The sequence below is a fragment of the Mirounga angustirostris genome, unplaced genomic scaffold (genome assembly GCF_029215605.1).
Source record: "Mirounga angustirostris isolate CCGP_5_RB_7025 unplaced genomic scaffold, mMirAng1.0.hap1 SCAF_3, whole genome shotgun sequence".
NCBI classification, from domain to species: domain Eukaryota; kingdom Metazoa; phylum Chordata; class Mammalia; order Carnivora; family Phocidae; genus Mirounga; species Mirounga angustirostris.
This window is the reverse complement of record NW_026991711.1, coordinates 548,077-575,363: the sequence shown is the minus strand read 5'-3', so window position 1 is coordinate 575,363 and position 27,287 is coordinate 548,077. Positions and strand designations below refer to the sequence as shown.

Genomic DNA, 27,287 nt, shown 5'->3' with positions numbered 1-27,287 from the left:
TCCCCCTCCCGATGCACCTGCTGCCTGCCTGGGGCCACAGCTCACATGCGGGTCTCTGGCTGCAAATCCTTGCTTGCACCCTTCCAAAAAAATTTTTCTTTATTAGACACACAACACATGCTCCCTGAAGAAACCCCGAGTTACCTGAGTACAGTTAAAGTGTGTCTTCACCATTCCATAAACACTTTCCTGACATGCAGTGTTGGGGCGTGTCATGCTTGCGTGGGTGCTCATCCAGTCCCTGCAGCGTGTGACTTAACACTTGGCTGTCGCTGGGCCATTCCTGGAGTTTCTAGTGCCGCCTTTTTGGTGGAGAGCTGTGATACCTGTCGACTGTTGACAGAGACCCGTCTTCTCCCCAGAGAGCTCTGTGCCCGCATGTGCTCCGTGCCGGGGGCAGGCCTGTCTCTGCGGAGCGCTGTTCCAGGGTCCGTGGCCGCGTCTGGCAGGTGAGAGGCCATCGCCCGCGGCTTGCGGCACTGTGCTTCTGCTTCGGTGGTGCCTCTCCTCTTAGAAGGGCTCTGAGGCAGGAGAGATGAAATTTTGGGGGTGCTGTGTGGCTGAAAACGTGGCATCGCTGTGTAATCCTTGAGACGTGGTGACTGCACCCTCCCAAACACACACACACCTGTGCACACGTGGGTCCGTTCAGGCTGGTGTTTGTGCGGCAGTTTGGAGAGGGGCCTCGCTGCAGGAGGAAACGGCAGGACTCGCTCAGCCCCTCAGAGGCTGCCCTCTTGGGGAACGTGGAGTAGAGGCATCGGCTTGTTCTCTCCTCCCAGCCGTTCGAACCCAGAGGACGCCTGGAGCATGGAGTGACGTCCCAGCCTCTGAGCCCTGCTGCTGGGCTTGCGATGGTGACCAGCCACAGTGCCCAGAAGAGTGCGCACTGAGCACATGAATGGTGAGGGTGTCGTCGACCCGCCTCGGTCAGAGCGGGCATCCTGAGACGCGGCGCACCTCCGCTCAGACCAGGGGAGCCCCTGCAGAGCCTGTTTCCCCCTTTCAGGGTGCTCAGCTGGTGAGCAGCGAGCGAGGGAGGCGATGTGGCCGCCGCAGTGGCCCTAGGAGCAAGCCTGTCCTGGAGCTGCTGCCATCGCCTGGGGCGGAGCCGTGCCCACCGCGGGCACATTCTGGTGGCCCTTTTGGCCATATCAGCGTACGCAGTATCTGTAGTATGGTGGGCAAAATAGTAACTCTTAAAACGTTAGGTTCTCAGAAATTAAAAGTGGTTAAAATTGTTTTCAAGAAAACATTCAGCGTTATGATCTTAAAACCTATAGATACTAATGGATTGTGATTACTAATTACAATATGTTTGCGTAGTATTTTTAGGATCCTTTTTCTGTTAGCGGTTACAGCAATTCAGACCATATGTGTCCCTAATGCATTTTTTTGCCAGGAAAGGAATCATCCATTTCATGATGTTATATTTGAAAATATCGTGTTATATAGTTCCCTTAATCAGAGGCTTTAAGTGCGTTTTACAGTTAAAATAATACTATTTCTAGTGAGTAGATTTCTAGGCTGTTGTAATCTCGCCCGTCTTGTAACTGAAGTGTGAGTTCCTGAGCTCTGTAAGTGGGTTGTGTGTGTGGCGGTCTTTGTCGGAAGAGGATGTTAAACATTCTAATATCTGTGACCGGATTGAACCAGAAATGAAATCCCATCCTTGAGATTGACAAAAAGGGCTGTGTCTTCCTGAGTCAGCAGTTGGCAGGAACCTGGGAGAGGGACACTGGTTGCTGGGGCGTGTGCTCATACATGTGGGCACATGCGTCTGCTGGGGTGCGTGTGTATGTGTGTGCGTGTGCCGGGGTGTGTTCCCATGCACGTGTCCGTGTGTGCATGTGTGTGCGTGCGTGTCTGCCGGGGCGCGCACCCATGCACGTGTCCGTGTGTGCATGTGTGCATGTCCATGTGTGCATGTGTGTGTGTGCGCATGTCTGCCGGGGCGTGTGCCCATGCACGTGTCCGTGTGCATGTGTGCATGTGCTGGGGCACGTGCCCATGCACGTGTCCGTGTGTGCATGTGTGCGTGTTCATGTCTGCCGGGGCGCACGCCCATGCACGTGTCTGTGTGTGCATGTGTGCGTGTGCGTGTCTGCTGGGGCGCGCCCATGCACGTGTCCGTGTGTGCATGTGTGTGCGTGCGTGTCTGCCGGGGCGCGCGCCCATGCACGTGTCCGTGTGTGCATGTGTGCGTGTGTGTCTGCTGGGGTGCATGCCCATTGCACGTGTCCGTGTGTGCATGTGTGCGTGTGCGTGTCTGCCGGGGCGCGCGCCCATGCACGTGTCCGTGTGTGCATGTGTGCGTGTGCGTGTCTGCCGGGGCACATGCCCATGCATGTGTCCGTGTGTGCATGTGTGTGCGTGCGTGTCTGCCGGGGCGCGCGCCCATGCACGTGTCCGTGTGTGCATGTGTGCGTGTGTGTGTCTGCTGGGGTGCGCCCATGCACGTGTCCGTGTGTGCATGTGTGTGCGTGCGTGTCTGCCGGGGCGCGCGCCCATGCACGTGTCCGTGTGTGCATGTGTGCGTGTGTGTGTCTGCTGGGGTGCATGCCCATGCACGTGTCCGTGTGTGCATGTGTGCGTGTGCGTGTCTGCCGGGGCACGTGCCCATGCACGTGTCCGTGTGTGCATGTGTGTGCGTGCGTGTCTGCCGGGGCGCGCGCCCATGCACGTGTCCGTGTGTGCATGTGTGCGTGTGCCGGGGCGCATGCCCGTGCATGAGCACGCGTGTGTCTGCTCGCGCATGTGCGGAATGGCCCTGGCCCAAACACAGATGGTCACCTGGACTCAGCTGGAGGCTGCCTGGACTCCCTGCACCCCCGGAGACTCAGCAGGAGGAGGCCCGTCCGGCGTTAGCCGCCGCCTTGTAGTAGGAGCTTCCGTGCATTCATGCAGCCGACCTGTTACCGGCGGTAAAGGCATCAGCTAGAGCTTTCTGTGGATGGGTCCCAACAACAGTGTAAGCAAAGCTGCAGACTGTTATTTTCTAGATTTCAAAGGCCCACATCAGTAATACTTGTATTTTCTCGGGTTCATGGATGTGCGTGGGAAAGTATGAAACACGGACGGAGTGCATCCCTCAAGCCCTGATGGCTGTGGGCGGGGATGGGGTGGGTCTGTGGACGGTGAGGTTAGCTCTGCTCCTCAAGCCTCTTCAGCAAGTAGGATAGAATGGTCGTAGTCAGTCCTAGCTTGTACTGGAGCAAGATTGTCTGCAGAGTAATTCTTTGTATTGAAGAGTTTCTCACTTAGTGGAACAAGGACGAGACCCTGGTGGGAAGGACAGGTGGTGTCGTCCAGGAAAGGGCCCCCATCCACTTCTGCCTCTCAGCCCTGCCATTGCTCGAACTGCTCTCCTCCTCGTTCCCCCAGCCGGGGAGCGGGGGGGCTCTAAGCATGTCAATTTTAAGAAGGACGTTCCTGGGGTTTTGGGTGGTTTGTGTTGTCCTTTTGGTGGATGGCCTTGTGGCGGACCTGCAGGTTAGCCCCAGAGACGAGCGCCCGACCCGTTGGCCCCTGTGTTCTAACATCATTTATTTGTAAGCTTTAATGCACAACATCATAAGAACCGCCTGGATCACTGGTGTTGACAGGGCATCATTTGCAAATTAAAAAAAATAATTTTATGTTTTTTAGTCAATCAGTTCAGTATTTCTAGAAACCAAATTACTAACCTGTACATGAATCTGAAAAGTGATGTTTTAAATCTCTGTGCAAGGGGCACCTGGGTGGCTCAGTCGTTAAGCGTCTGCCTTCGGCTCAGGTCATGATTCCAGGTCCTGGGATCGAGCCCCGCATCGGGCTCCCTGCTCAGCGGGAAGCCTGCTTCTCCCTCTCCCACTCCGCCTGCTTGTGTTCCCTCTCTCGCTGTCTCTCTCTGTCAAATAAAATCTTAAAAAAAAAAAAATAATAAATCTCTGTGCAAGATAGGATAATTTTGTTATCTTTTAAAACATCTTTTACATATCTAAAACAATTGTTAAAAATTTGCTTTTGCTAAGATACAGATCTCTATGTTTAGAGGAAAATAAAAAACTCAGAGCAGATACTTACAGAAAATAAATATCTGTCGGTATTGGTTGGTAAAAATACAAATGTTTAGCCAGTTGGTTTGGTCGACCTGCACTGTTAAGACGTTATTCAGTGTTGGTACAGCAGTAAGAGTCACTGTTGACTGAATTCTGAAGTCTGTTCTTTGAAATGCGTGGACTGTGAAGGGCTCAGAAAGGAGCCTTCAGGCTAGAGGACGACAGGGTTTGCGTATTCGGAGGCCGCTGCAAGGCAGAGCCTGTGAAGCAGAGCAAACGTCATCCTTGTCCACCGGGCTCGAGGCCCTCATCCCCATGCCCGCCGCAGGGTCCCGTGCTCACCCTGGGTGGCCGCAGGAGACTGGTCTGCTCCAGGAGCCAGGGGATGTAAGGCATGATAACCCGAGCAGGGTTTCTCCGCTCCCCACGCGGCAGTGACCGGGAGACCAGGAGTCGGTCTGCTTCCTCCCCAGGGCGCTCAGGCCCTTCTCAGTAAGGCTCCGACGGTGTGCATGCTGCTCGCCCTCCCGGGTCTCTGGGCACCTCTGTTCACACTCCTTTTGTTTTTTCTCTGCCTTTTGAGGCTTTCAGGGCAAGGGTTTTGTTTCTGTATTTTGAATTTTTATCATTCCTACTTCATTTGATTTTATTATTTATTATGTAAAGTAAAATGTTTTACCATTTTTATTCGCTGTTATATTCCTAACGCCAAAGACAGAGCCAGGCATACAGAACTCTTAGCAAACACTTGAAGGAATGAGTATTTCTGTTCCTCGTTGTCCGTCTGTGTGTTCAAAGAGGGGGCAGCTTCCTCCCCAGGCATTTCTCTTCCTAGAAACAGAGATGTGATTCTACTTCTCAAGGAAGAAGAGTGTTAGATTTCTTTAGAATTCTTTTTTTCTTTTTTTTGGAGAGAGCATGAGCATGAACACGTGGGGGTGGAGCTGGGAGAGGCAGAGGGAGAGAGAGAACCTCAAGCCGACTCCACACTGAGTGCAGAGCCTGATGTGGGACTCAGTCCCACGACCCTGAGACCTGAGCTGAAACCAAGAGTCAGATGCTCAGCTGACTGAGCCACAAGAGTGTTAGATTTCTAAACTCGTTTTGCAAACAGAGAGAGAAATGCTGGAGCATTTAAAAGACTCTAATTGTCACAGAATTGTAGGCTTTCAAGAGCTGCTCTCCCCAGACCCTGTAGTCCCACCAGAATATTCCGTAGATGGGCAGGCAGCCCCACAGGGGTTCAGGGCAGGTCGGTGATGTGCCTGGGGCACCTGAGCCCCTGCCTCCTGGACACAGAAGCACCCAGGAGGGGCTGGTTCGGTGGGAGAGCAGGTGGTCATGTCCCACGCAGATGCCTGAAGATGAGAGTTGAACTTAGAAGTATTGGCAGCTGACCCGTAGACCTAAGGTGGGTAAAGTAAGGATCTCTGCTTAGAAGCAGCATCGTCCTGAAGCTGTCCCATTTAGCCTTAATCCAGAACAGAACTAACCTGTTCCCTCCTTGCGTTGCAGGCGTGGTGTCCTTGGTCGCTGTCCACCCCTCCACAGTGAACACGCTGGGGAAGCAGCTCTTGCCAAAAACATTCGGACAGTCCAATGTCAACATTGCACAGCAAGTGGTAAGGGGCCCTGGGCAGGTGGGCTTGCCGATTCTGGACGGTGGCCTGTGGCTCTGGTGCAGAGGTCGGGGTGTGAGGGCTGCCTTCTGCAGTGCCCTCTTGGATGCTTGCGCTGCTTGCGGTGCTGGGACGAGGTGCACTCCCCTGGCCTGCGGGCTCAGGCCAGGCACCTTGCCCTCCTGCTACGTGTGTCCCGCTCACCCCACGTCTGCCCCAGAGTGTGGGGCGTGGAGTTGTGGGGGTGGCAGTGCCTGGCCTCAACCCTCCTCAGCGTGAGCGTCCCTTGCCTGGGAAATGAGGGTGGGGTCCTTGCAGGACTCATAGTGGGCTCAGGGCTCTGCAGGCCGTCAGGTGCTGGGGCATGTGTCCCTGCTCTGGCCCACCCACTAGCAGCAGGCAGAGGTGGGTCTGTGCTCCTGGGTCCGTGCTGGGTGCCCCTGCTTACTGATCCCCTGTCGGCTCAGGGGGCCCTTTCTGACGGAATCTGGTCAGATTGAAGCTGCCCCTCCTCCTGGGCCATGCGTAGTGGTGACAGAAGGATGTTGACTGCCCAACTGCTCTGGGCAGACCTGAGCTCCCACTCCTGGGTGAGCACCCTGGGCAACTGTGCATGTGCCCGTCACTTCACCCCCATCAGGGGATATGACTGCTTTTCCTGGCAGAGTTGCTGTGATTTTTTTCAAAGCAACGCTGTGTCGAAGTCCTCCACCATATTTGGCTCATCACAGCTTTTTAGCAAATGTCTTTTTGATATAAGTTAAATATTCCACTTTGTGTTTTATTCTGTAACTCATTATTTTTAGTTACTATGTAGCACAGCAGATTTAGCTTGGGAATACCTCCTTAATTATAGGAGTAGTTCTGTTTTTATGGTTGTAAATAGTAGGGAGGAACATTAACATGAAGATTTGTCTGTCGGTGCCTTAAACTTTATCAGCCTGAAAGTTGTGGCCCTGGTCTGAATCTGGTTGTTTCGGGGCAGCTAGTGACGGTAACTCATCCTCCGCAAACCCCAGCACCGTGGGCTACAGCTTACACGTCACGGGGGTCTCCCAGTTTTGTCTGCCAGAGGGTTGAGGACAGAAGGACTGTCGCATTGTGACCTGAGAGCCTTGTCTTCCTGGGATGTGAGCGTGGCTTGGCTCTCGAGGGGCTCAGGCCCCGGTCCTGCCCGAGTCGGTGCCCACGGGCACGGTTTCCAGGAGAGCGGTTAAGATGGGGGAGGAGCAGAGAGAGAACAGCTCCCTGTCATCCAGTGAGCAGCTATTGAGCACCTGCTGTATGCCTGGTCCTCTGACTTTCGTTCTCATTTTGGACCAGTTGCACTAAGAGGTCCAGCTTACAGAGAGGACAAGAGCAAGGGTGTTGGCTGTGGGCGCCCAGACCACATGTCAGGCAGCCCTCCGGTGACTCTCCTGCCCATCTGCGTGGGTGCTGGTGTCCCAAATCCACTCTCCGACCCAGTCCATGTAAAACATGTTCAGTAAGTGCCTAGCTCACAGGCCTCCATGTGTCCCAAACTGTTGGCCTTGAGCCTTGGCTAAAGTTCTCCACATTGAGCCCGGGCCCCAAAAACACTCACTTAACAGAAACAAGGTTCGGGAGGCGCGTCTCCTCTCTGGGGACTTGTTCTCTTTTCTGTCCTCTTTTTTTTCAGAAAGCTTGCTGTTTGATTTCATGGCTTTTGAATGAAGGTGATCCACAATTTGGAAAGCACTGTGATGAAATTTTGATCATTGGAAATGTGAATTAAAAGAATGAAATTGAGAGTGTTTTTTCTTTCTGTGGCCTGTGGGTCGTTAGCCCTGACCAGTGACCTGACCTAGGTCAGCCCGGTCAGCTGTCCCCCGGCCCCAGCAGGCAGCACACGCCTCCTGCTAAGAAGGGGCCCGCCCGGCGGGCACGGCCAGTTCCCGAGGCTGTGCCCCGCCCCCGCCAAGGGCTGCCCCAGCGCCTGGTGCCTGACGGTGACACACGGGGGTGCTAGGCTGTGCAGAACCTGAGAAGTCATGTTTCTGAACTGTTTTCCTGGATCAGCTCTTTGGTATGGGTGGAGTCACGTACAGGATCCTAGAAAACTGGGATCTGACTTGACTGCACAGCAGCGTCTGTGTGTCCCCCGTGTGAATATTTGCATATTAATCAATGGGACCACATTCTAAGTCCTTGTTGAAGACACACCGGGCTTTCCCTTCCTTCGGGAAAGAGATGGTGTGGGGTGCTCAGACTTAGCCACGTGCGGGGCGGGTCACACTGCCGTCCCCAGAGCTGCCCTCGCCCTGGGGTGTGTGTCTGTTGCTCCCAGTGCTGATTGCCCCCCGCCCCCGCATGCTGCACTGTTTGGGGTGCAGGGTCCCCCGCAAAGCAGTTCTTGGGATGAGACTCCCACATGCGGGTGGGCTGGTGTGTGATCCTTGTGTTTTGGCCTTACTTTAGCACCCCCTGGAAGAGAGGGTTTCATCCTCATCCGCGTCACTAAAAGGAAGGGAAAGTAAACTAGGGCCGGAGGAATGGCGGGAACAGTGCCCTGAGGCTCGCTTTGCAGGCCCCTCCACTAACCACGACCTCCCCAGGGCAACCTCCCCGGGCGACCTCCGTGGGGCTCACTGTTCCGTCGGGCTAGGGCTTGCTGGGGTGGGATGGTTCCTGCTGCTTTTGTTGAACCGGAGGAGACACCTGAAGTCGGTGAGGGACACGACTCGTTCAGAACAGAAGTGCCGACTGATGGCGTCTCTAGCTCAGCAGTGTCAGCTGTTGGTGCTCACGCGACCGTGTTCTCTAATCTTCGTAGTTTATGGAACTCGGCAGTACCTCTAGAGAATGGGAAATGGTAAAATGGCAGGGTCGTATGCGGGAGATTGCTGATTGTGTTCTGAATTGTCTCTTTTGACTGTAGGTAATTGGTACGCCTCAGAGACCTGCAGCGCCCAACACTATCGTGGTAGGAAGCCCACACACCCCTAACACTCACTTTGTCTCACAGAACCAGCCTTCAGACCCCTCACCTTGGTCTGCCGGGTGAGCACATTGCCTAGAATTGTAACCCCCAGCTCTCTGTGCCACGTGCCCGGCCGTCGTGCCCGGAATAGACGTAGTCAAGGTGCACTTTTCCTCGTAAAGGAGAAGTCTGGCTGCAGGGGGGCTGCGCCCTGCGGTTCGGGGGTGGCGGCACCGTAAGGGGTGGGAGCTGTTCCCCCCCCCCCCCCGCGGTTCGGGGGTGGCAGCACCGTGAGGGGTGGGCAGCTTGTGGCCGAAGAGGAGGAGGAAGCTGGCTTGTCAGCGCTGTGGTGACTTTGGCGCCTTTCCCATTGTCTGCACTGGAAAGTAGCGTCTAGGGAACACTGCGCCCACGTGCCGGCTGCCGGCGCTTCACCCACTGCAGCTCTGTAACTCTGCTGCCCCACGGTGACCCCGCGGGAGGCCCCCCACTGTCACCTTGACCGTGTGAGAAAACCGTTTTACTCAGAGGTCAGCTCTGTGACTTTCCTTAAAAACAAAAACAAAGCTTTTTGGCATTATTGTCTGTATTGGTTCTAAAGCAAAAATCATGATTCCCCGAATCATCCAGTGAGAAACTCAGAGCCACCCTTTCCTTGGCGTGGTGACTTAACAAGTTGAGACGCAGGGTTTCCCGCGATCTGAAGCGCACTGCGGTCTTCAGTGTCGGGTGCCGCCGCCACACGGCTGATGTGGTCCCCACGCCGCCTTGGCTCGTAGTCTGCTCAGATTTTCCCTCAAAGTTCTTAAATTTGCAGTAAAAGTTCCGTAATTCCCACGTCTGTGGACATCTTTTTAAGAAGCAGTGTTGGTGTATCAGGATGCGGTAGATACGCACCGGCTCCTGCCCTTTCGGGTGTCTGCCCCGTGTTCCCGGGGAGCTGATGCAGATGTGAGGCCTGGCCACTTAAAAGTTTGTTTTCTGGCCCCTAAAGGAAGCAAGGGAGCCTTGGCCCCATGGCTGCGTCCAGTGCGCTCTGTGCCCAGCGGGCTGTGCGCACGCGCGCTGGGTCCCTGGAGCTGTGCCCGGGGTGTTGGCCCGAGCCCAGCTTGCTAGCCTGTGGGTGAACGTGTGTCGCCCTGGGGCTGGCGCGGAGGGTGCTGAGGGTGCTGCTGTGTCTTTGTATTTTCAAAGGAAGCGCCACAGGAAAGGGGAGAAGAACGGGAAGGGCCTGAGGCACTTCTCCATGAAGGTCTGCGAGAAGGTGCAGAGGAAGGGGACCACGTCCTACAACGAGGTGGCCGATGAGCTGGTCGCAGAGTTCAGTGCTGCCGACAACCACATCCTACCAAACGAGTCCGTGAGTATGTGCCGCGTGACAGGGACACGCCCCAGCGTCGTTCGGCTCCCTCTGGGTTTCTCTGAAACAACTGGAGACACACACAGTTCAGAGGACAGTGCAAAAGAATTTCCTGGACCTGTTGGCGGCGCAACGCCTTACCCTCCCCAGATGCTGGGATGTGGGATGCGCAGACTCTGGCTCCTATCAGGCCAGCTCCCCGGAGAAACTCCCTCTTCCTCGGGGCTCAGTGGGGATGTGCTGGGCGTGACCTAGCTGCTGCTGGGGGGTTCACGGGGCATGAGCAGGTTGGCACTGCCTTTTCCTGAATGTGTTCTGGGTCTGTGAGCTGTTCTGGACGGTTTGGAAAACTCACGCTTTGTCTGCCACCAGGCTTACGACCAGAAGAACATAAGACGGCGAGTCTATGATGCCTTAAACGTGTTGATGGCCATGAACATCATCTCTAAGGAGAAGAAGGAGATCAAGTGGATTGGTCTGCCCACCAACTCGGCTCAGGAATGTCAGAATTTAGAGGTACACGGCTCACCTTCTATTTCCCGTTGCGTCCCTGTGGGTTTGCCCCAGAACAAGTATTTGGAGCAGACGTTTCTGTTGTGTGTCCTGGGGGTGCCTGGCCTGGACTGGGGGTCAGCTGCTCCCCCGGGCCCCACGCTTGCCCACCGAACGTTGGCGTGCTGCCCGTCCAGCCTGCAGCGAACCCCAGCGTAGGGAATTCCCTGGTGGTGGGGTTTGAGTCTTACAGCCGCTGTGTCCAGAAGATGAGAGAAGATGGAGAAGAGTGTGCGGTTTTGAGATTGAAGAGACCCCCCCCCCCCCCCCCCGCCCCGTCCTGTCCCACGTGCCCGGTCGGCTCTAGGCCGTCTGTTTGCCCGCCCTTAGATTTCGGCAAACGGGTTCCGAGAGCATGTCCCTAGGGGGCGCTGCTGGATGCCTTGTAACGCCACTGTCTTTGTTTTGAAGGTGGAGAGGCAGAGGAGGCTGGAAAGGATCAAGCAGAAACAGTCTCAGCTTCAGGAGCTCATCCTGCAGGTAAGGGCGCTGCTCTCTGCCAGTCTGGCTCCCTCCCGCTGCGGCGTCCCCTGTGCCCCTTGATCTGCTGCCTGGACACATCGGAAGGCCCAGAGCACGTCCCGCGCCTGCGCCTCTTCCTGTGCGGATGGAGGGCGGGAGGGGCGTCCATGCGGCTTTTCTCCGGGCATTGTCCTAACCACTGCTCTTACTTCCATCTCTTACCGCTCCTTGGTTACAAGCTCTGTGCTAGAGCGCAGGTCTAGGAGGAAATGCAGATAAGCAGGGTTCAGTACTATCTGCGGCCTTGGCGTGTGTCCGCCGTGGACAGTCTCTCCTTTGAGAGTTTGAATGGACATTTCACAAGCACCCGCTGAGCTTCTGCTCAGGTGTTGTCGACATGAGCTCTTACAGACACGGGCCTTCCTCCCAGAGAGAGTGCGTGTATGTGTAAGACAACGTGCCGCGTGTGTGCTGCTTGTCACAAAGTCCAAATGGCAGGAGGGATGCCCCTTGGAAGGCAGCACGTGAAGCTTCCTTGGGACGGGTATGAAGTACATTCTGAGCACCAGACCCCAGACCAGGGGTGTGAAATGGCGACTGTGGGTCAGAGGTCAGCATGTGGGATGGTGGACATGAGTCGCCATCCCTTGCATCTGCAGAGATGTCCCCAGGTGTGGCCCTCATCCTGCAGGGTCCTGGAGATGCCCATTCAGGGTTGGAGGCAGAAATACAGATGTGCATCAGGGGCCTGCTGTAAGGGGTGGCCGGTCCCTGGACCGAGGCCGTGTGGTGCTGTCTGGCGGGGGCCTGGGGTGTGGGGGCAGCGGCCATGGAAGTGGTGGCTGGCCAAGGAAGGGAGCATGGCTCAGCAGCGATTTATTGAGGTCCCTGTGGAGGGAGAGTGGAGGGAGCATGGAGGAGCATGGGGGAGCCCTGGGACCCTGCGGGGATGTGTAGCGGGGGCTGAAGACAGGCCTAGTGGCTGATGTTGGGAGATACTCGAACACGGGGAAGGGCCAGGAGGGGTCAGCGAGGGGCTTGGGACACGTGCTGGCCCAGCACCCGCAGACCACAGCTGAGGGTGTGCGTCTTGCCCCGCTGGATGCGCTGGGCATGGGGGCACCGGGGTTGCTCCTCTGCCCGAGCAGAGGCATCCAGAGCAGGGAGAGAGTGCTTCAGCGGGTGGGAAGCGGCCTCGGGCCAAGGGACGCAGGAGAAGAGCAGGCACACGTCTGCCGGGCAGCGGTCCCTCTTTCTTCCTCTCCGTTCCCTGCGGCATCCACAGCAGGGATCCAGTCACAGAAAAGATCCAGTCACCGCCTCTCCTGCTAAGCTGTGAGCCCCAGGTCCCCTCGAGGGGCACTGTGGCGGGAGGGTGCTTTCTGGCTTTAACTGCAGGGGAGTTAGCGTGAAGGTGTGTGTCACCAGAGAGCCCCGTGCCCGCGGGTCTGCTTCTGTTGTTGCTCTGGGAGGCTCCGGGTGCTCAGCCGAACGTCCGCCTTCTTGGGACATGGAAGGGACAGGAGGGGTGTAGCTTCAGCATTGATGCGTTTCTTGTAACCCTCCTGGGAGAGGTTTCTGTCTTAGCGGCGTGAGCACCTGCCTCCGTTCCCCTCGGGGTGTTTGGTTTTCAGGGTGCGCGCGCTCGGCCTGGCCCGGCATCCCCCAGCTGCTCTGACCCCTCAAGGGGCTCAACCCCCGTTGCTGCCCTGGGGGGCTGGGCGGGTCGTCCGCGACGCCCAGGGACAAGGCTTTAGTTTGGTGGCAGCTGGTGCGAGCACGTGCTGGTGGCTCATCTTTTATAGCAAATTGCCTTCAAGAATCTGGTGCAGAGGAACCGCCAGGCGGAGCAGCAGGCCAGCCGGCCGCCTCCTCCCAACTCCGTCATCCACCTGCCCTTCATCATCGTCAACACCAGCAAGAAGACTGTGATCGACTGCAGCATTTCCAACGACAAGTAGGTCCAGTGACAGGTGGGCCCCCGCCCTGAGGTCCCAGCTGAGCCTCAGGCCGGTGGAGAAGGCCACCCTCACTGTCAGCGGCACGCCCGTCACTTCTTCGTGGAAGTGTCTGACTGTTCAGTAGTCCTGTGGCATGACGAAGTTACAGATTTCCTTCTCACGAACCTGGTTTTGTGTTCACCTTGTAAAAGGGAAACGGACTCTGTCAGGTTGTTGCTAGCAGAGCCGTTGATCCTCGTACAGACAGCGGCCAGGGTTCCCTGTCGGCTGGGGCGCAGGTGGGCTGCCCACGCTCGGGGGCCGCCCGGGCCGCGGAGCTTTGTGATGCGCCACCGCTTCCGAGTGGCTGGGATTTGGAGGGTGCCGGATGAAGTGGGGGGCGCCGAGGGAGGTTGGGCTGAGTGGGGCGTCTCCGCTCGGGGCCCTGCGCTGCAACGAACGTGGCAAGTGACTCCTTTTCTGACGGTGACTTTGTCCCCCAGGTTCGAGTATCTGTTCAACTTTGACAACACGTTTGAGATCCACGATGACATAGAGGTGCTGAAGCGCATGGGGATGGCCTGCGGGCTGGAGTCTGGAAGTTGCTCGGCCGAAGACCTGAAGATGGCGAGAAGTTTGGTGCCGAAAGCGCTGGAACCCTACGTGACAGGTCCGTTGTGTCCCGTTCCCTTGGTGGCCGCGGGGCCAGACCCCACTCTAGACGTGTGGCCCACCTTTGCTGAGGCCGACTCTGCACTCGGCAGCCGGACTGGGGGGAGGCCGGGGGGATGGGGGGGCCGGGGGTGGCGGGCAGGGTGCCTGTGGGGACCGTGGAGCATGGAGGCCACGATGGCATTTTGTGGGTTTGCCGGTGTAGTTTATGTGATGAAGGTGTTAAGTTAGGATTTCACCTTCCGGGTTCAAGTAGGGAGAGACTGGAATTCTCAGAGGGCGTGGCGGCTCCCCCGAGGCGGGTGGGTGGCCTGCGCGGGCAGGTAACCAGAAAAGGCTCCGAGGGGGTTGTCTGCGCCTCCTCCTGACGCGGGGCTGAGGAGGTGTTTGCTGGGGCAGCTGTGCTCTGCTTCTCTTGCGCCCTTACCTGCTGGGACGCCTTTGTGGGGCGGTGGGCGCTTTGTGGTGAGAGAGCTGCTGGGCCTGCCCCCCAGAGCCGCATCAGAGCCGGCGCACCGTAGAAGCCCCTGACGCTGGCCGCGCCCCTGTGCGTGCCGTCTTCCAGGCTGGGGAGTCGGGGTTCTCCCGCCCGCGGCCCCACTTTCCGCTTTCCGACAGTGTCATGTAAATTAAGGACTGGGCGCCTTCTTGGGAGGATGGCCGGTGTCCCGGCAGAGAAACCGCTGGCCGGTCAGCTGTCTGGCCCGTACCCACCTCGTGGCAGCGTGAGCCTCTCTTGTGACCTTTGCTTTGTGTTCTTGTGTTTTCAGAGATGGCTCAGGGATCAGTCGGAGGGGTGTTCGTCACGTCATCGGTTTCGACCTCGAATGGCACAAGGCTTTCTGCCAGGTGACTGCGGCTCTGGGCCGAGCGGGGCCCTGGCTCTCCTGCAGGCAGCCCCTCCTCTGGCTCCGACTGGCTCCTTGCATGGGTGGGGGGACCCCCCAGTCTGGCCGCAGTGTCGGCGTTGGCCACTCCCAGCCAGGGCTCCTCTCGAGCTGTGCACCCCAAAGGCCCCCCGTGGCTTGTACACTGGGTGGACAGGAGCCTCTTATGGTTTCTTCTCCCTAAAACTTCAAAGTGACACGTGACTTTTATTTTTTATTTTTATTATTTTTATTATTTTTAAAGATTTTATTTATTTGAGAGAGAGAGAATGAGAGACAGAGAGCATGAGAGGGAGGAGGGTCAGAGGGAGAAGCAGACTCCCCGCCGAGCAGGGAGCCCGATGCGGGACTCGATCCCGGGACTCCAGGATCATGGCCTGAGCCGAAGGCAGTCGCTTAACCGACTGAGCCACCCAGGCGCCCCATGACTTTTATTTTTTAAAAAGTAGCATGCGGTGCGGTGGGACCCAGACTGCCTGAGCCCCCCTGCAGGTAGCCTGAGGGATGGGGAGTTTCTCCATCTGTGTTTCCTACTTCTGCTTAACGCACTGAGGTGAACACACTTGAGGTCACACTGTACATAAAATTTTCCTTTTTTTTTTTAAGATTTTATTTGAGCAAGAGAGAGAGCATGAGCTGGGGAGGGGGGAGCGGCAGAGGGAGAGGGAGAAGCAGATCCCCTGCGGGGCTTGATCCCAGGACCCTGGGATCATGACCTGAGCCGAAGGCAGATGCTTCACTGACTGGCCAGGTGCCCCTTCTTTTCACTTTACTATTTATTGTGTGTATTTTTTTTTTTGTTTCTGAAGTTTTATTATTTAAATCAAAACATACTAGCCTTTGACTTAGCTATCCCCCAAAGCGGAATTATATCATCCCTGAGTATTTATCTTAGTTTTTTAAAGATTAGTGTAAGATAATTTCCATATTAAGTATTGGCAAAACAATGGTTTTATTAACTTTCACGTCATATTATATGTTATACACATTATCTTATCAGTTCTAGATATTAATAGATGTTTAATTTCTTGAAATAAGAGATAGATTAGTAGTCTGTAGATTCAACAAAATGCACTGATCTGCAAAAGGGTGATGCGGTGCTCTGTGGCCGTCTTGCACTCCAGGGTTCTGTGACTCGGGTGAGGCTCCCGGCCTGCACCGTGAGATGGACTGGCCACGGGGTCGTCACTGAAGTCCTTTGTGGGGCGTCTGGTCCGGGTCAGGTTTGGGCGGAGAGCAGCCCAGTTTTTAACTGTAACCCTCCCGCTGTGTGTGTGTGTGTGTGGCGGTCAGTCTTTGGGATGCTGAGCACTGGTTATTCCAAGAGACAGGATTTGGGTATTGATTCGAGTTTCGGAGACTCGCGTCAGGTTTGTAACAAGGCAAGTAAATTCACTACCATGTCAGAAAGAAAACCAGTGTAGAAACTGGCGTTATTTTATGAAGGCACGAGAGTTTCTTGGGCAGTTAGGTCGTTCCCGCTTATAGGAAAAGGTGCAGTTTGAAGCGGCTTTAGGGCTAAGTTTTTTTACCCTTTCTGCCTTTTTTGCTGGGCTGGATTTCACAGATGTGGAGTTCCTTTGTCAAAGGGCCTAACGTTTAATAGTTTCTATCGTATGGTGTTACTAAACACTAGTAGAAAACATACGCGTAGGGTTGTGTGTAAAGAAAAGCGCTCCTTGGCGCCCCAGCTCTGGCCTGTGGCAGGGGTGGGTGCCATACACTGGGGGCTCCCCTCTGGGTTGCCCGATGAGAGCCGTGCTCATGAGTCAGCCCACGCCCCAAGCCCCCTCTTTTTCGAGTCTAGAACAGCAGTGTCTCCTGGGTAGTTCTGTCCTTCTGTGTCCTGTCGCCTTCCAGTTGAGTAGCAGAGAGGATGCTGAGCGTGGGGCTTCTCCTGGGGTGACCCCGAACCCCTGTGTACTTGTGGGAAGTGTCTGGCTCGAATCTGGAGGATCTCTGTTGAGCTTTAAAGTCTAGACTGGTATCCCTTTAGTATCTGTTGTTTCTTAGGATACGTTTTCTTGCTGCTCAAATACTACGAAATCACAGTGAGTTTTGATGACAACCATCTGAGCAGATTATACATCGGGGCGGACGTGTGCATCTTGTGGGTATGGGCTGTCACCTGCCGGTGCCCCAAGACGGTGTCTGACCCACTCTGCCAGGTGCTGGGAGGTGGCTGAACCCGGAAGTTTTTCCTCAGGATCCTGGCTTTTAGAATCTCTCTGTTCTAGGCCATGGCCTTGCCTGAGGCGCTGTTGACATTTGGGGCCAGATGACTCTCTCGTGCGCCTGCCATGTGCCTTGTGAGCTGTTAGCGACACCCTGGGGCTCAGATGCTAGTAGGCCCCCTGCAGTCGTGATGGAGATGGTTAGATGTCCCCCGTCGAGACTCCCAGGGGCACAGTGGCAGCGTAGACGGGTTCCAGACACCCGTCTGAAGACAGAGTGTAGGGCGGAGCGGCCTGCTTCCCAACAGCACCCCGCCCTGCAGCTCCGCCTCCCTGCGCCTGTGGGCTCCACCCCGCTAGCCCATAGCCTTTCAGCAAGTGCCATTTCGCCAGATGGGAGACAGCTGTGGGGTCCTTGGAGTTGATTCTGGAGTTCAGGTTGCAGAGCAGCTGTGTGAGGCTCACCTGTCTCAGCTCAAGTTTCCTGGCTCTGCCCTGGGCCAGAGGAGCTGAGGGTGGGGCCTGGGTGTCACTGACACATGCATGACACAGCATCACGCATCAGTCACACGCACACCCCCAACACCTGCATGCGCACGCCCAGCCACACGCATACAGCAGGTGCACACGTGTGCACACAGCAGACCCAGCACGTGCATACATGCGCACGCACAACCACACACAACATGTGCATACACATGCGTATGCACCTCGCTGGGCACCTCCCATGCACTGCTATCCGGGGAGCCTTGCTTTGGAAGGTCCTCTGTCCTTTCCTGGGGCCCCTTTTCCTAACCTGCCCCCCCCCCTTGGAGATCAAGGGCGTCCCAAGTACAAGGCCTGGAAGAAGGAGCTGTGGTTTTGCAGCTTGAGCACGTGGGGTTCCGTGTGTGACGTAGCCCCCGACCCCGTGGCTGCTGGCGTTGCCTTGTTTCGGTTGTTCTGTGTCGTGGAGGCTGGGCTCAGGCGGAGTGCTGGGGTCGCTGGTGCAGGCGTGGGGCTCCCCACTCTGCCTGACCGCCCTGTCTTGCCTCGTCCTCACAGTGACCTGACCAATGGTGCGGACGGCATGCTGGCCACGAGCTCCAGTGGGTCCCAGTACAGCGGCTCCCGGGTGGAGACCCCCGTGTCCTACGTCGGGGAGGATGAGGAGGAGGACGACGACTTCAATGAGAATGAGGAGGAGGACTGACGCCCGCCCGCGGCCCGCCCTCGCGGTCTGCGTCGGGAGAGACTGCTTCTGCCGTGGCCGTCTGTTTCCTTTCGGCCTCCTTCCCGGGCGCTGGCCGTGAGCTGTGGCCCGGCCTTGCGTGCGGCTCTGGCCCGCAGGCGAGGGCTGTGTTCCGCGGGGTCTCGGGTGAGCTGTGGTGCGCTTCCACGTCAGCGGCGACACAGGGCCTTTCTTCACTGTCTGGGATTTAGTTTTCACGTCTGTTTCTCGTTCAGAGTTCACTTTGCTCCCTCCTTGCTGCGTGCGCCGGAGCGGGGGCGCTCCGTCCCTGCCGCCCGAGGGCTCGGTTGTGTGCCTGGGCGCCGCGTGTCCGCCGCGTGTCGGGAGCGGTGCAGCTGCTGGGAGCGAGCGGCCCCTCCGATGCCGTCGCGTCTCGGGGCGTCCGGGGCCCGGCGAGCGGCGGGCTCTGCTCTTCAGCGTCCAGCGCCATTAACTGTATCGTGACTTTTTTTTCCCTTAAATTATATTGACTGTGTGATTCCATCGAGTTTATACTTCTTTTTTCTCTATGTTGCAGCAGATTGCGAAGTTCTTTGTTTTTGTTTTGTTTGGTCAAATTTCCTGCCGTGCTGGTGCAGCCGTGAGAGCGGTGGAAGGCTCGGGCGCGCGTGCTCGTGGGGGTCCGCCTGATTTCTCACAGGCGGGCGTGGACTCTCGTGTCCGTGCTTACAGGCCCACACGTCTGTCATCTGAGGACACGAACGGAAACAAACGTCGTCTTTGTTTCGTGAACATCTTCTTGTAATCTATGATGAAGTTGACATTAAATAGAGAGAATGTTCTAACAGTTTTTTAACTCAGAATTTGTCAATCATTTTTAATAGTTCTTTTTTTATAAAAAGAAAAAGGAATTTCAGGACAGGCAGTAGTCCCTTTTAAAATTTATTCACAAAGAACCATTAACCGCACAGTTGCTGTCAGCTGCCTGTTCTAAACAATAGTCTTTTTATTGAAACACAAATAAACTTTTCTGTAATATTTTATGGAATATAAAGAGACTTTAATTGTTTGACTTGTTTAACTTGGCACTGTTAGTTTTTATTAATAAAACGCGCATGGGCATTTTAAACAAGCTCTGTGTTCCTCTAATTCAGGATTCTTGTCCACAAGTTACTTTATCTTCTGTGTCAGTCTTGCTTCTCGCTGAGCGAGGGGTGGTTGCCAGGCCAGAGGAGGGCCCGGTGGCCACGCCAAAGCGCTCTTGCCCTCCCGTGCCCGCCCCGCGGACAGCGGCCCCCGCCTTCCTCCTGAGCCCTGGGGTTGAGACTGATTCTGGGGGTTTGACTTTCAGGAGTAAGGTTGTAAGGTAAGAAAGGACAGCACGGTGTCGTACGAACGTGGGAGACAGTAGGCCTCAGAGGGGCGTCCGCTGTGCAGTGGAGAAGTGACGGCTGGTCCTTTCTTGCCACCTGTGACTCACTGTCCTTAGGGCAGCAGGAACTGGAGGGCGGGGGGCCGGCAATGGCGGCCGGCGAGTTCTGCTCCTCACTGGCCGCTGTGTGCCCGCAGGCCTGAGGCGGCCTCCCTGCAGGACCCATTGAGGTGACACGGGCGGGCAGCTGGCTCCCGGGGGCGGGACTCTGCCTATCCTCGGGGGCCTGAGGTTTCCCACCCTCAGTTGTGTGTCGCTCTGCGGGCGGCAACGTGGTGCTGGTGCTTGTGTGGGATCAGGTCACTAGGTCGCACGGTGGCTGGGCTGGAGGGGACGCTCTGGGAGAGCAGGTTTGTTGGATCAGAATGCTCTCGTTCCGGGATTTTGCGCAGGGGCTGGAGTTATCTGCCCGTCCGTCCCTGGGTGTTGGAGGGCGGGCTCGTGTCTGTGGCTTCCTCTGGGGCTTGGACCCCACCCCACGTGTGATGCCCTCACGCCTCACCCGCTCACCTCCTGCAGCTGCGCGAGTTCTCGGGGGCAGCCCCGCTCCAGCCTCGTCTGAATTTCCCTGACGGGGGTGTGAAACTTTCAGAAGATTTTTAAAGAGCGTGATTTTGTTGTATTTTCCCCTTATCAGAAAAGACATGATTGCTTTATATAGAATAAGAATGACTTTAATGTTTTATTAGGAATTCCATTCTTTAAGAGCAAACCTCGCTGTTCTCGTAAGTCAGTGTTCTCCGAGAGCGTGAGCAGTCTTCACGTTGATGTGGGTACCGGGAGTTCATCGATGTTAGAAAAACGAAGGTATGGTGAGGAATGTGAAGTCGGCCTGGAACGATCTTTAGGGTCTTGTTAGTCGGGTCGCTGCTGCCTCGGGGTTATCACGTTGGTCCAGCGTCGTTATCATAGCTACAGGTTCGGGGTCAAAGAGCAGGAAGGATTTAGTGAGAGGCCGCTGACTCTGCGCTAAGCGCTGGGGGCGCAGTTTCCTGCCTGCTGTTCCCGGGCTGGCAGGCCGCAGAGCGTCGCGAGGTCTGGTGGGGAGCAATGGCCGCTGGGTCTGCGGTCGGGCCCCCCCCCCCGCCCCCCTCCGTCTACTGCTGAATGTTGAGCTTGAACTCCACTTTCCCTTCGAAGGGGTCGTGGGGGTTGTCGAACGTCACGTGGTCTGCCAGGATCTTGCACACGATGAGAACTTCCGTGTTTCTGGGGACGTTGAGAAGCTTCGCGGCGACCAGAGGGTTGTGGTAGTGGGGCTGGGGCACGTGTGAGAAGACGGGGGGAGGAGAGCGTCAGAGACTGCGCGGCCGGGACCAGTCGGCCGGCCTGCCCGGCCCACCCACAGCTGTCGTGCGGGCGCTCACTCTCTCCGTGAGGAGCGAGGAGAGCCGGTCTGGGGTAGGGAGGGAGCACCAGTGACAAATTCGAGTTCAAATTATATTTGATGAAAATTAGTATAAAAACAGGAAAACAAAGATTTGGAGGATGTGCTTTAAAATGGGTATATGGTTGTCTGAAAGGATTTGGGAAACTCTGGGAAAGTGAAAGCATTGGGCTTGATATTTGTGTTTTGCAGGAGAGCTGTGTGTTTTCAGGTGAGGAAACACCCAGAGGGCTACACAGTCACACTGTGTAACTGAAATGTTGAGGGCTTTCCTTTTGCCAGTCATTGCTAAATTTGAGACGATTCTGCGGCTGGGGAACGAGAAGCAAACCTACCTGCGCTTTCTTCCCGTAGTAGGGGAAGTAGTGGAGGCTGAAGGTGCCGTTGGGCGGGTAGTACTCCACCTGCAGGGGCCGGGCATCCTTGTGCTGGTCCTGGGGGCGAGCGGGGAGACCACGGCGTGCGTGAGGCGGCGTCTGGGAGCGCGGGCGCGTGTCTGTGCGTGTCTGCCTGTGTCCGCACGTGTGCGGATTGCCCCGTGGATAGCTGGGGCTTGTCCGAGCACAGGTGGGGGGCCCTTCATGTCTGTTAAAGGCTCAAGTCAGCCCACACGTGCGGTTGAGCGACGCAGAAGGACACAGAACGAGGCAGAGCCTCACCCCACGGCGAGGCGGGCTCTGGGGGGTGGGCACTGCTGCTAACAGCAGGGAGCCTTCGGTCCGGAAAACAAAGCGTTAGAAAATAGGCCATGAAGACACATTTGATTTTTTGGTGTTACGATTTAAAACTGGTTTTGAGAAATTCATGCCAGCTCTTAGCAGGTTTTTCCAAATTGCCACCAAATACTTGGAAGGGTGTTAGTGATACACTGTCCCCGATGCTCCTTGAAGCAAAACAGTGAAAAGATAACAGTTTTTCTTCCCAGGTTTTTGCTCCCTGCGGTAAAGCTGCTCTGAGTGACGGTTCGTGTGGCCGTGAGGGGGCTTAGGGGGAGCGGCTGTGGTGCGGCCATGCACTCACCAGGAAGGCGCAGTCCACTCCGGGCGCCGTGCTGTTGCTGGGGAGGAAGTTCACGATCTGCAAGGAGAGGGCGTCCTGGTAGCTCTCCCCCCGGCTGCGTGCGTGAGCGGCCCGTCCGAGCTGGGCATCCGGCCGGCACCTCCTTCAGAGCCAGAGCCCCGCCCCACATGGTCTTGGCTGCCGGCACGTGGCAGGGCTGGACGGGAGGCCCGAGCTGCGGCCGCCCCTCCCTGGCGCTCCGCGGTGCCCACCTCGCTGCTCCCACGTCACGCTCTCTTGGCCTCCTGGGTCCCGGCCCTGGTGTGTGCCTGCTTGTGCCTGGCGCCCTCCCCACACACCTGCCCTGGTGTGCACGGCTCCCCCCCGCGCCAGGCAGCGTCGAGACCCCGCGGGGACCCAGGCGTGTGTGCCGTTCACAGATGTGTGGCTTCCCTAGGGCTCTCGGGAAGGAAGCTTCTTAGTGCCGCACGCTTGCCGGGCCAGCACGGAGCAGAGATCCCCCCAGCCTCTTGCCCTCCTTGGCCTCCAGTGGGATGTCCCCTGCCCCGCACCCCAAGGCTGGATGGCCCATGCCCTCCTGTGATTTGCTTGCTTCGGCCTGTTCAGTCTCCCTCGTGCCCGGCAGAGGGTCCCTGGCCCAGAGTGAGAACCTCTGCTTGGGATGGTTCCCAGCTGTCCTCGTGGCACCTGACAGCCCGGCTGCTGTCAAGCTTTTGTGTGCACATGGCCGCCCTGAGCAGCCCGGACTCTGCTGCTCAGTGTCCAGGTGCCGTAGAGCATGAAGTCAGGGCTGTGTCTGAGCTGTGCTCAGGTTGTATTTGGGGAGAGGTCAGCTCCTGAGCCAACATGACAGGTGCATGCTGAGCAAAGGTGCAGGGCAGGAGGGGCTGCAGTGTGTGTCCCAGCCCTGCCAGCCCGGACCCCTGCACAGGGATGCATGGGGTCACACGAGGACCAGGCACCCTGGCCCCTCCAGGCCACGGCTGGGTCAGGGGTCTGCAGCTCCTCCGCACTCACCCTGTTCATCTTAATGATAAAGCACGGCTTTCCTTCCGCGAAGCCGAAGTTAGGGTCCGTCAGGCCCGAGCAGTTTTGCAGCATGTCTGCCACGAACTTGCAGGAGAACTTGGTGTGGTTTGGGGCCCAGAACCTTTCCTGGAAGAAGTACTTCTCGGAGGTGCAGTTGATGCTGTCCTCCTGGGATGCTGGCGAGTAGCCTGCCGGGACAGACGGCGCCTGTGGGTGCAGACCTCCAACCACAGCCACCTGGGGCTGGCGGGAGGGTGGCGAAGCCCACGGCCCTCCATGAAATTGTCTTAGGAGAGGGAAGAAGAGGCGGGAAGCGTGTTAAACGTCACCTGCCAAGAAGTCATGGAGTGTGTGCACGAGGCCCACCCAGGTCCTGTTGTCAGAGACGTTGTAGGAGATGTCCAGGCCTTTCTCCCCGTAGACATCCGGCCTCAAGGTCACCCCTGGAGAGAGAGCACGACACATCTTATTCCGTTCCCCCCAAAGTGTTGGCCACATCCCAGCTGCTTGCTGTGGAGGTGGGTTGCGTGCAGGGCTGGCCCGGCCCCGGCGGCCAGGCGTGGGATGCTGCGGTCCCTCCTGGGCCTGGGTCCTCGAGGGCCCCTGGGCGAGGAGGCTGTGGCCGGGTGTTCTCTGGGGCAGGCAGCACCAGCTCAGCGGGGACCCGCCCACCCGGGAGCCGCACCGGCAGCCAGTCAGGACTGCGTTGCTAAATGAAGTTGTGTTTGAATGCATATTTGAAAGCTTTTTACTGGTTTTGGTCGAGTCCGAAAGCAATCGGACAACGTGTTAATTGTACAAGAAAAGACGCACACGTGTGGAGTCAGAACAGCTGCATGTCTGGTGGGCATCCTCACTTCTGTTCACACAAAGATGCACAAACCTGTGTCATCAATTAGATAAATGGAGTCCTACCACTCAGGTCCTACTTGATTCTTCCGTTTTCTTTTTCCTTTCTTTTTTTTTTTTTTTAAGATTTTATTCATTTATTTGACAGAGACCCAGAGAGAGAGGGAACACAAGGAGGGGGAGTGGGAGAGGGAGAAGCAGGCTTCCCACGGAGCAGGGAGCCCGACACGGGGCTCGATCCCAGGACCCTGGGATCATGACCTGAGCCGAAGGCAGGCGCTTAACGACTGAGCCACCCAGGCGCCCCTGATTCTTCCGTTTTCCAATGCCGTTGTCATCAAGCACATCATCGTCACGCTGACTCACCTCCTTCCGTCCACAAATACCGTTGTGTTTTGCCGTGTGAATGTTCCACAGTTTACGAAGCCAGACCCGTTGATGTGACTTTTTAAATAAGTGAGCTAGTATTCTCTTGTTTCATGGATGCTGTCGAAGTCACAGCTGTATGTGGTTTAAAAATAAAGACCTCGAGGGGATTTGACCCAGGGGAGAAAGTGGGTACCCGTCACGAGTTCCCACTCCGTGTGTGTTCTACAGCCGCTTCCCGTGGTCTCAGGGCTTGCTCCTCCGCGTCAGTGGCGGCTGTCGCCATCTTCCGGCCTCCCCTGCCCCTTCCACCCACTGGGTTGTGGACAGATTATAGGGTGGTTGCATCCTGAGATTTGTAACAGACTGTGTTCTGCTCTGAAACTACATTGAAACCTCCATGGCTATCTGTTGGTTGGCTCTAAAAATGACACCCAGTAAAGCACTTGGGTGTTGAGATCACTGATCAGGGTGTTCACTGAAGACCCCGGCAGAAGAGCTGGACCTGCCTGAGGAAACACACCCACCCCGGCTCCAGTGTCTGAGCCCACCGTCTTAGAGACTTGCATTTTCCTTTCCTCTCCTGGGGAAGTGTGGGGACTGCTGTTGGGCATTTCTGTGGTTATTGCTTCCTTAGAAAGTATTAAGGACGTGTGGGTGATAAACGTTCTGAGTAACCGGGCCAGAGAGTGTGTTTTCCTCCCTGATTTCTCTGTCCCTTCCTTCACCCCAGCTCCCTCCTGCCCTTGTTTGGTTTGTGCAGGCAGCTGGGGTAAGCCACCGTCCCCAGGACCTAGGAGGTGCTGCCTCTCCGTCTCAGGCCCTGGAGTCCTGTTGTCACCAGTGACCTCTCCTCTCGGTGCCGACTCACAGGAGTGGGTGCTCAGCCTCAAACGGGACGAGAGACAAGCTGCTTTTAGAGAAAACTGTGCTCTGAGAACGTGTGGTTATGGAAGTGATCCTCCCACAGTGCTCAGGGATGTCCAGTGGAAAGCAGAAGCCCTTTCCTTCCCATAGACCCTCTGTTCCTCATCTCCCTGCTGTCTCGTACGTCCTCCCAGACGTGTTCTCTGTGTGTTTATCAGCATATAAAGTAAGTGAGGTAAAGACTGGCTCTATTACTAAATCTGTTTTAATAATTAAGACTAACGCTAAGTCAGACCATAATCTGGGGCCACCGTCCTCAAAAGAGGGTGAGGGGTTGTCCACAACTGGTGTGCCCCTTCAGGACCCTGGGGCCGCCAGCGGGAATGGCCCCTCAGGCTGCCTCTCTGGGCTTTGTTCTGCAGGGACCCGGCATTGCCCCGATGCATGGGGTCCTGGTGTCCAGGCGCGAGCCACCGGCCCTGTTACCTGGTGACTTAAGCTGGTCTTGGTAGTCGGGCGTGTAGGGGTCGAGCGTACACATCAGCGTGTAAATGCACAGAGCGAAGACTCCGGTCATCACCACGTAGAAAGCCGCGTAATACAGGCTGATCCACACTGTGGGGAGAGGCAGGTGAGACGCAGCCGACCTGCGGGACCCCACGCGAGGCTCGCTGTTTCACCGTCTTAGGGAGGGACTCGGTGGTGTTTACAGAATGCAACCATCACTTCTGTCAAGTTCCAGAATGTTCTCATCACCCAAGAGATGCTCCATACCCCTTAACTTAAAAGTCTGTAAAAATCGTAAGTTTTAGGAACATAGCTTTAAAAATGCTCTTCTCAAATCTAGGGCTGAACCTTTGGGACTGCCCCTCTGATGTTCCCACTTCGTAGGCATCTGCTGTCAGTGGCGATTAGAGCCAAAATGGGCTTTTGGGGTCATCTGGTGAGGGAGGTGTGGCCTGGCCAGAAGCCCTGGCAGGGCTTGGGTCCTGGGCGCCTGGACTGCTGGTGGGTGGTCCTGTGCATGTCCTTAGAGCGGCGCCTCCCTGCTGTCCCTGCCGTCCCCCACTGCCCCTGCCGTCCCTGCCGCCCCCCCACCCCCCGTCCCTCGCCGTCCCCACCGTCCCCGTCCTTGCCGTCCCCGCCGTCCCTGCTGTCTCCCACTGCCCCCGCCGTCCCTGTCCCCCGCTGCCCCCGCCGTCCCCGCTGTCCCCCGCTGCCCCCTCTGCCCCCGCCGTCCTCGCCGTCCCCGCCGTCCCTGTCCCCCGCTGCCCCCGCCATCCCCGCTGTCCCCCACTGCCCTCGCCGCCCTCGCTGTCCCCTGCTGCCCCCTCTTCCCCTGCCGTCCTCCGCCGTCCCCCACCGGGCACGTACCCCACCGGGACAGTGTGCGGCCCAGCATCTGCCCCGTGTCCGGGTTCCAGCAATAGTGCTGGAATTCCTCCATCCGCTGGCTGCATGACTTTTTCTCCTGCAGCGCTGCCATCCTGCAGAATGGGGGTGCTGCCCACAGCCAGGCCGAGAGGAGAAGGGTGGCCTCTGGGTTTTATAGTCTCCTCCCCCGGAGGTCAGAGGCACTGTGGAGACAGGCTCCAGGGAAAGCACCAAGGCGTTGTTGATCACACCTTGCTGTCCAAACAGCGGCTATCAGGTGCCTCCCCCCTTGTCGCCTCCCTCCCCTCCGCTCGGGCTGCCCTTGGCCATGTCCTTGTCTGTCCTGATACCGAGCAAGGAGGACTTTGGTGCAGGAGCAGCAGTTCCTCAGCTCTGCTCCCTTCACTTCCGTCAGGGGCAAAGATGTGAGGAGTGCAGGGTGGGTCCGACCCTGGCACGGTGCCCGAGATGGTCCTGGTCTGAGCTGATGGGGGTGGCGACCCAGGGGGCTCCCGCCACTCTCGTTCCTGCGGTTATCACTTCCTGGGGAACATGTCTGACGGTGAAGACAGGGCCACATGCTAAAGGGGCCAGAGGCTCTGTTCTAGACGAGAGGGTTCAGAGGGTTCCCATCTTCACCTCCCATCACTTCTGATGCTTAGTGGATGGTGCTGTCCTCTGAGATCTGTTGCTGGGGTGTGGCTGGGGCCCTTTATGACTACTTTGTGTCTATGAGGAACTCACGTACAGTCTAGAGGTACTTTCTAAAAATTGAAAGCACGCCAGCCCCTGGCATCTTGCTGACATGCGGTTCTGACCCAGTGGAGAGCCACTGGGCCCAGGGGCTCCTGGTGAGCTGTGTGGGTGGCTTTAGGACCCCAGCAGTGTCCAGGCGGGGCACGCTTGGCCTGGCAGCACCTCCACGTCTGCTGGGTGCCTTGGATTCTCTGACACCTGTCCCACCACCAAGTTTCTAAGGGAGCTGACCTGCCAGATGGCCTGAGTGCCCAGACAGCTGCGAGCCCTGCAGACCATCTTTTTTTTTTTTTTTTTTAAGATTTTATTTATTTGCGAGAGAGAGAATGAGAGAGAGCATGAGAGGGAGGAGGGTCAGAGGGAGAAGCAGACTCTCCGCCGAGCAGGGA

The 27,287-nt window shown here is 56.9% G+C and overlaps 2 protein-coding genes across 4 annotated transcripts in view; one reads left to right on the top strand and one right to left on the bottom strand.

The window, feature by feature from the left end:
• TFDP1 (transcription factor Dp-1) overlaps nucleotides 1-18,674 on the top strand; it is a 41,378-nt gene extending 22,704 nt beyond the window's left edge. For all 3 annotated transcript variants that reach the window (XM_045869765.3, XM_045869764.3, XM_045869763.3), the window contains exons 4-12: nucleotides 5,556-5,662; nucleotides 8,559-8,680; nucleotides 9,795-9,960; nucleotides 10,333-10,476; nucleotides 10,924-10,992; nucleotides 12,780-12,931; nucleotides 13,418-13,584; nucleotides 14,357-14,435; nucleotides 17,692-18,674. In XM_045869765.3, the coding sequence (XP_045725721.1) occupies nucleotides 5,556-5,662; nucleotides 8,559-8,680; nucleotides 9,795-9,960; nucleotides 10,333-10,476; nucleotides 10,924-10,992; nucleotides 12,780-12,931; nucleotides 13,418-13,584; nucleotides 14,357-14,435; nucleotides 17,692-17,839 (1,154 nt within the window). In that variant the 3' untranslated portion in view covers nucleotides 17,840-18,674. The remainder of the gene's footprint in view (nucleotides 1-5,555; nucleotides 5,663-8,558; nucleotides 8,681-9,794; nucleotides 9,961-10,332; nucleotides 10,477-10,923; nucleotides 10,993-12,779; nucleotides 12,932-13,417; nucleotides 13,585-14,356; nucleotides 14,436-17,691) is intronic.
• A 1,673-nt stretch (nucleotides 18,675-20,347) lies between these two features.
• On the bottom strand, nucleotides 20,348-26,254 carry ATP4B (ATPase H+/K+ transporting subunit beta). Its single transcript, XM_045867867.2, has 7 exons — nucleotides 26,143-26,254; nucleotides 25,255-25,383; nucleotides 23,016-23,129; nucleotides 22,675-22,874; nucleotides 21,658-21,714; nucleotides 20,973-21,071; nucleotides 20,348-20,509 (listed from the first exon to the last, which is right to left on the bottom strand). Exons 1-7 carry the CDS (start codon nucleotides 26,252-26,254, stop codon nucleotides 20,348-20,350), a joined length of 873 nt encoding a protein of 290 aa, XP_045723823.1.
• Nucleotides 26,255-27,287: the final 1,033 nt, after the last annotated feature.

Excerpts from the sequence above, each read along its gene's own strand:
- ATP4B (XM_045867867.2), bottom strand. The coding sequence starts at position 26,254 with ATGGCAGCGCTGCAGGAGAAAAAGTCATGCAGCCAGCGGATGGAGGAA. Across the intron at positions 23,130-25,254 it reads AGACCAGCTTAAGTCACCAG|GGGTGACCTTGAGGCCGGAT; the intron begins GTAACAGGGCCG and ends CTCTCTCTCCAG. Across the intron at positions 20,510-20,972 it reads ACTACGGGAAGAAAGCGCAG|CCCCACTACCACAACCCTCT; the intron begins GTAGGTTTGCTT and ends CACGTGCCCCAG.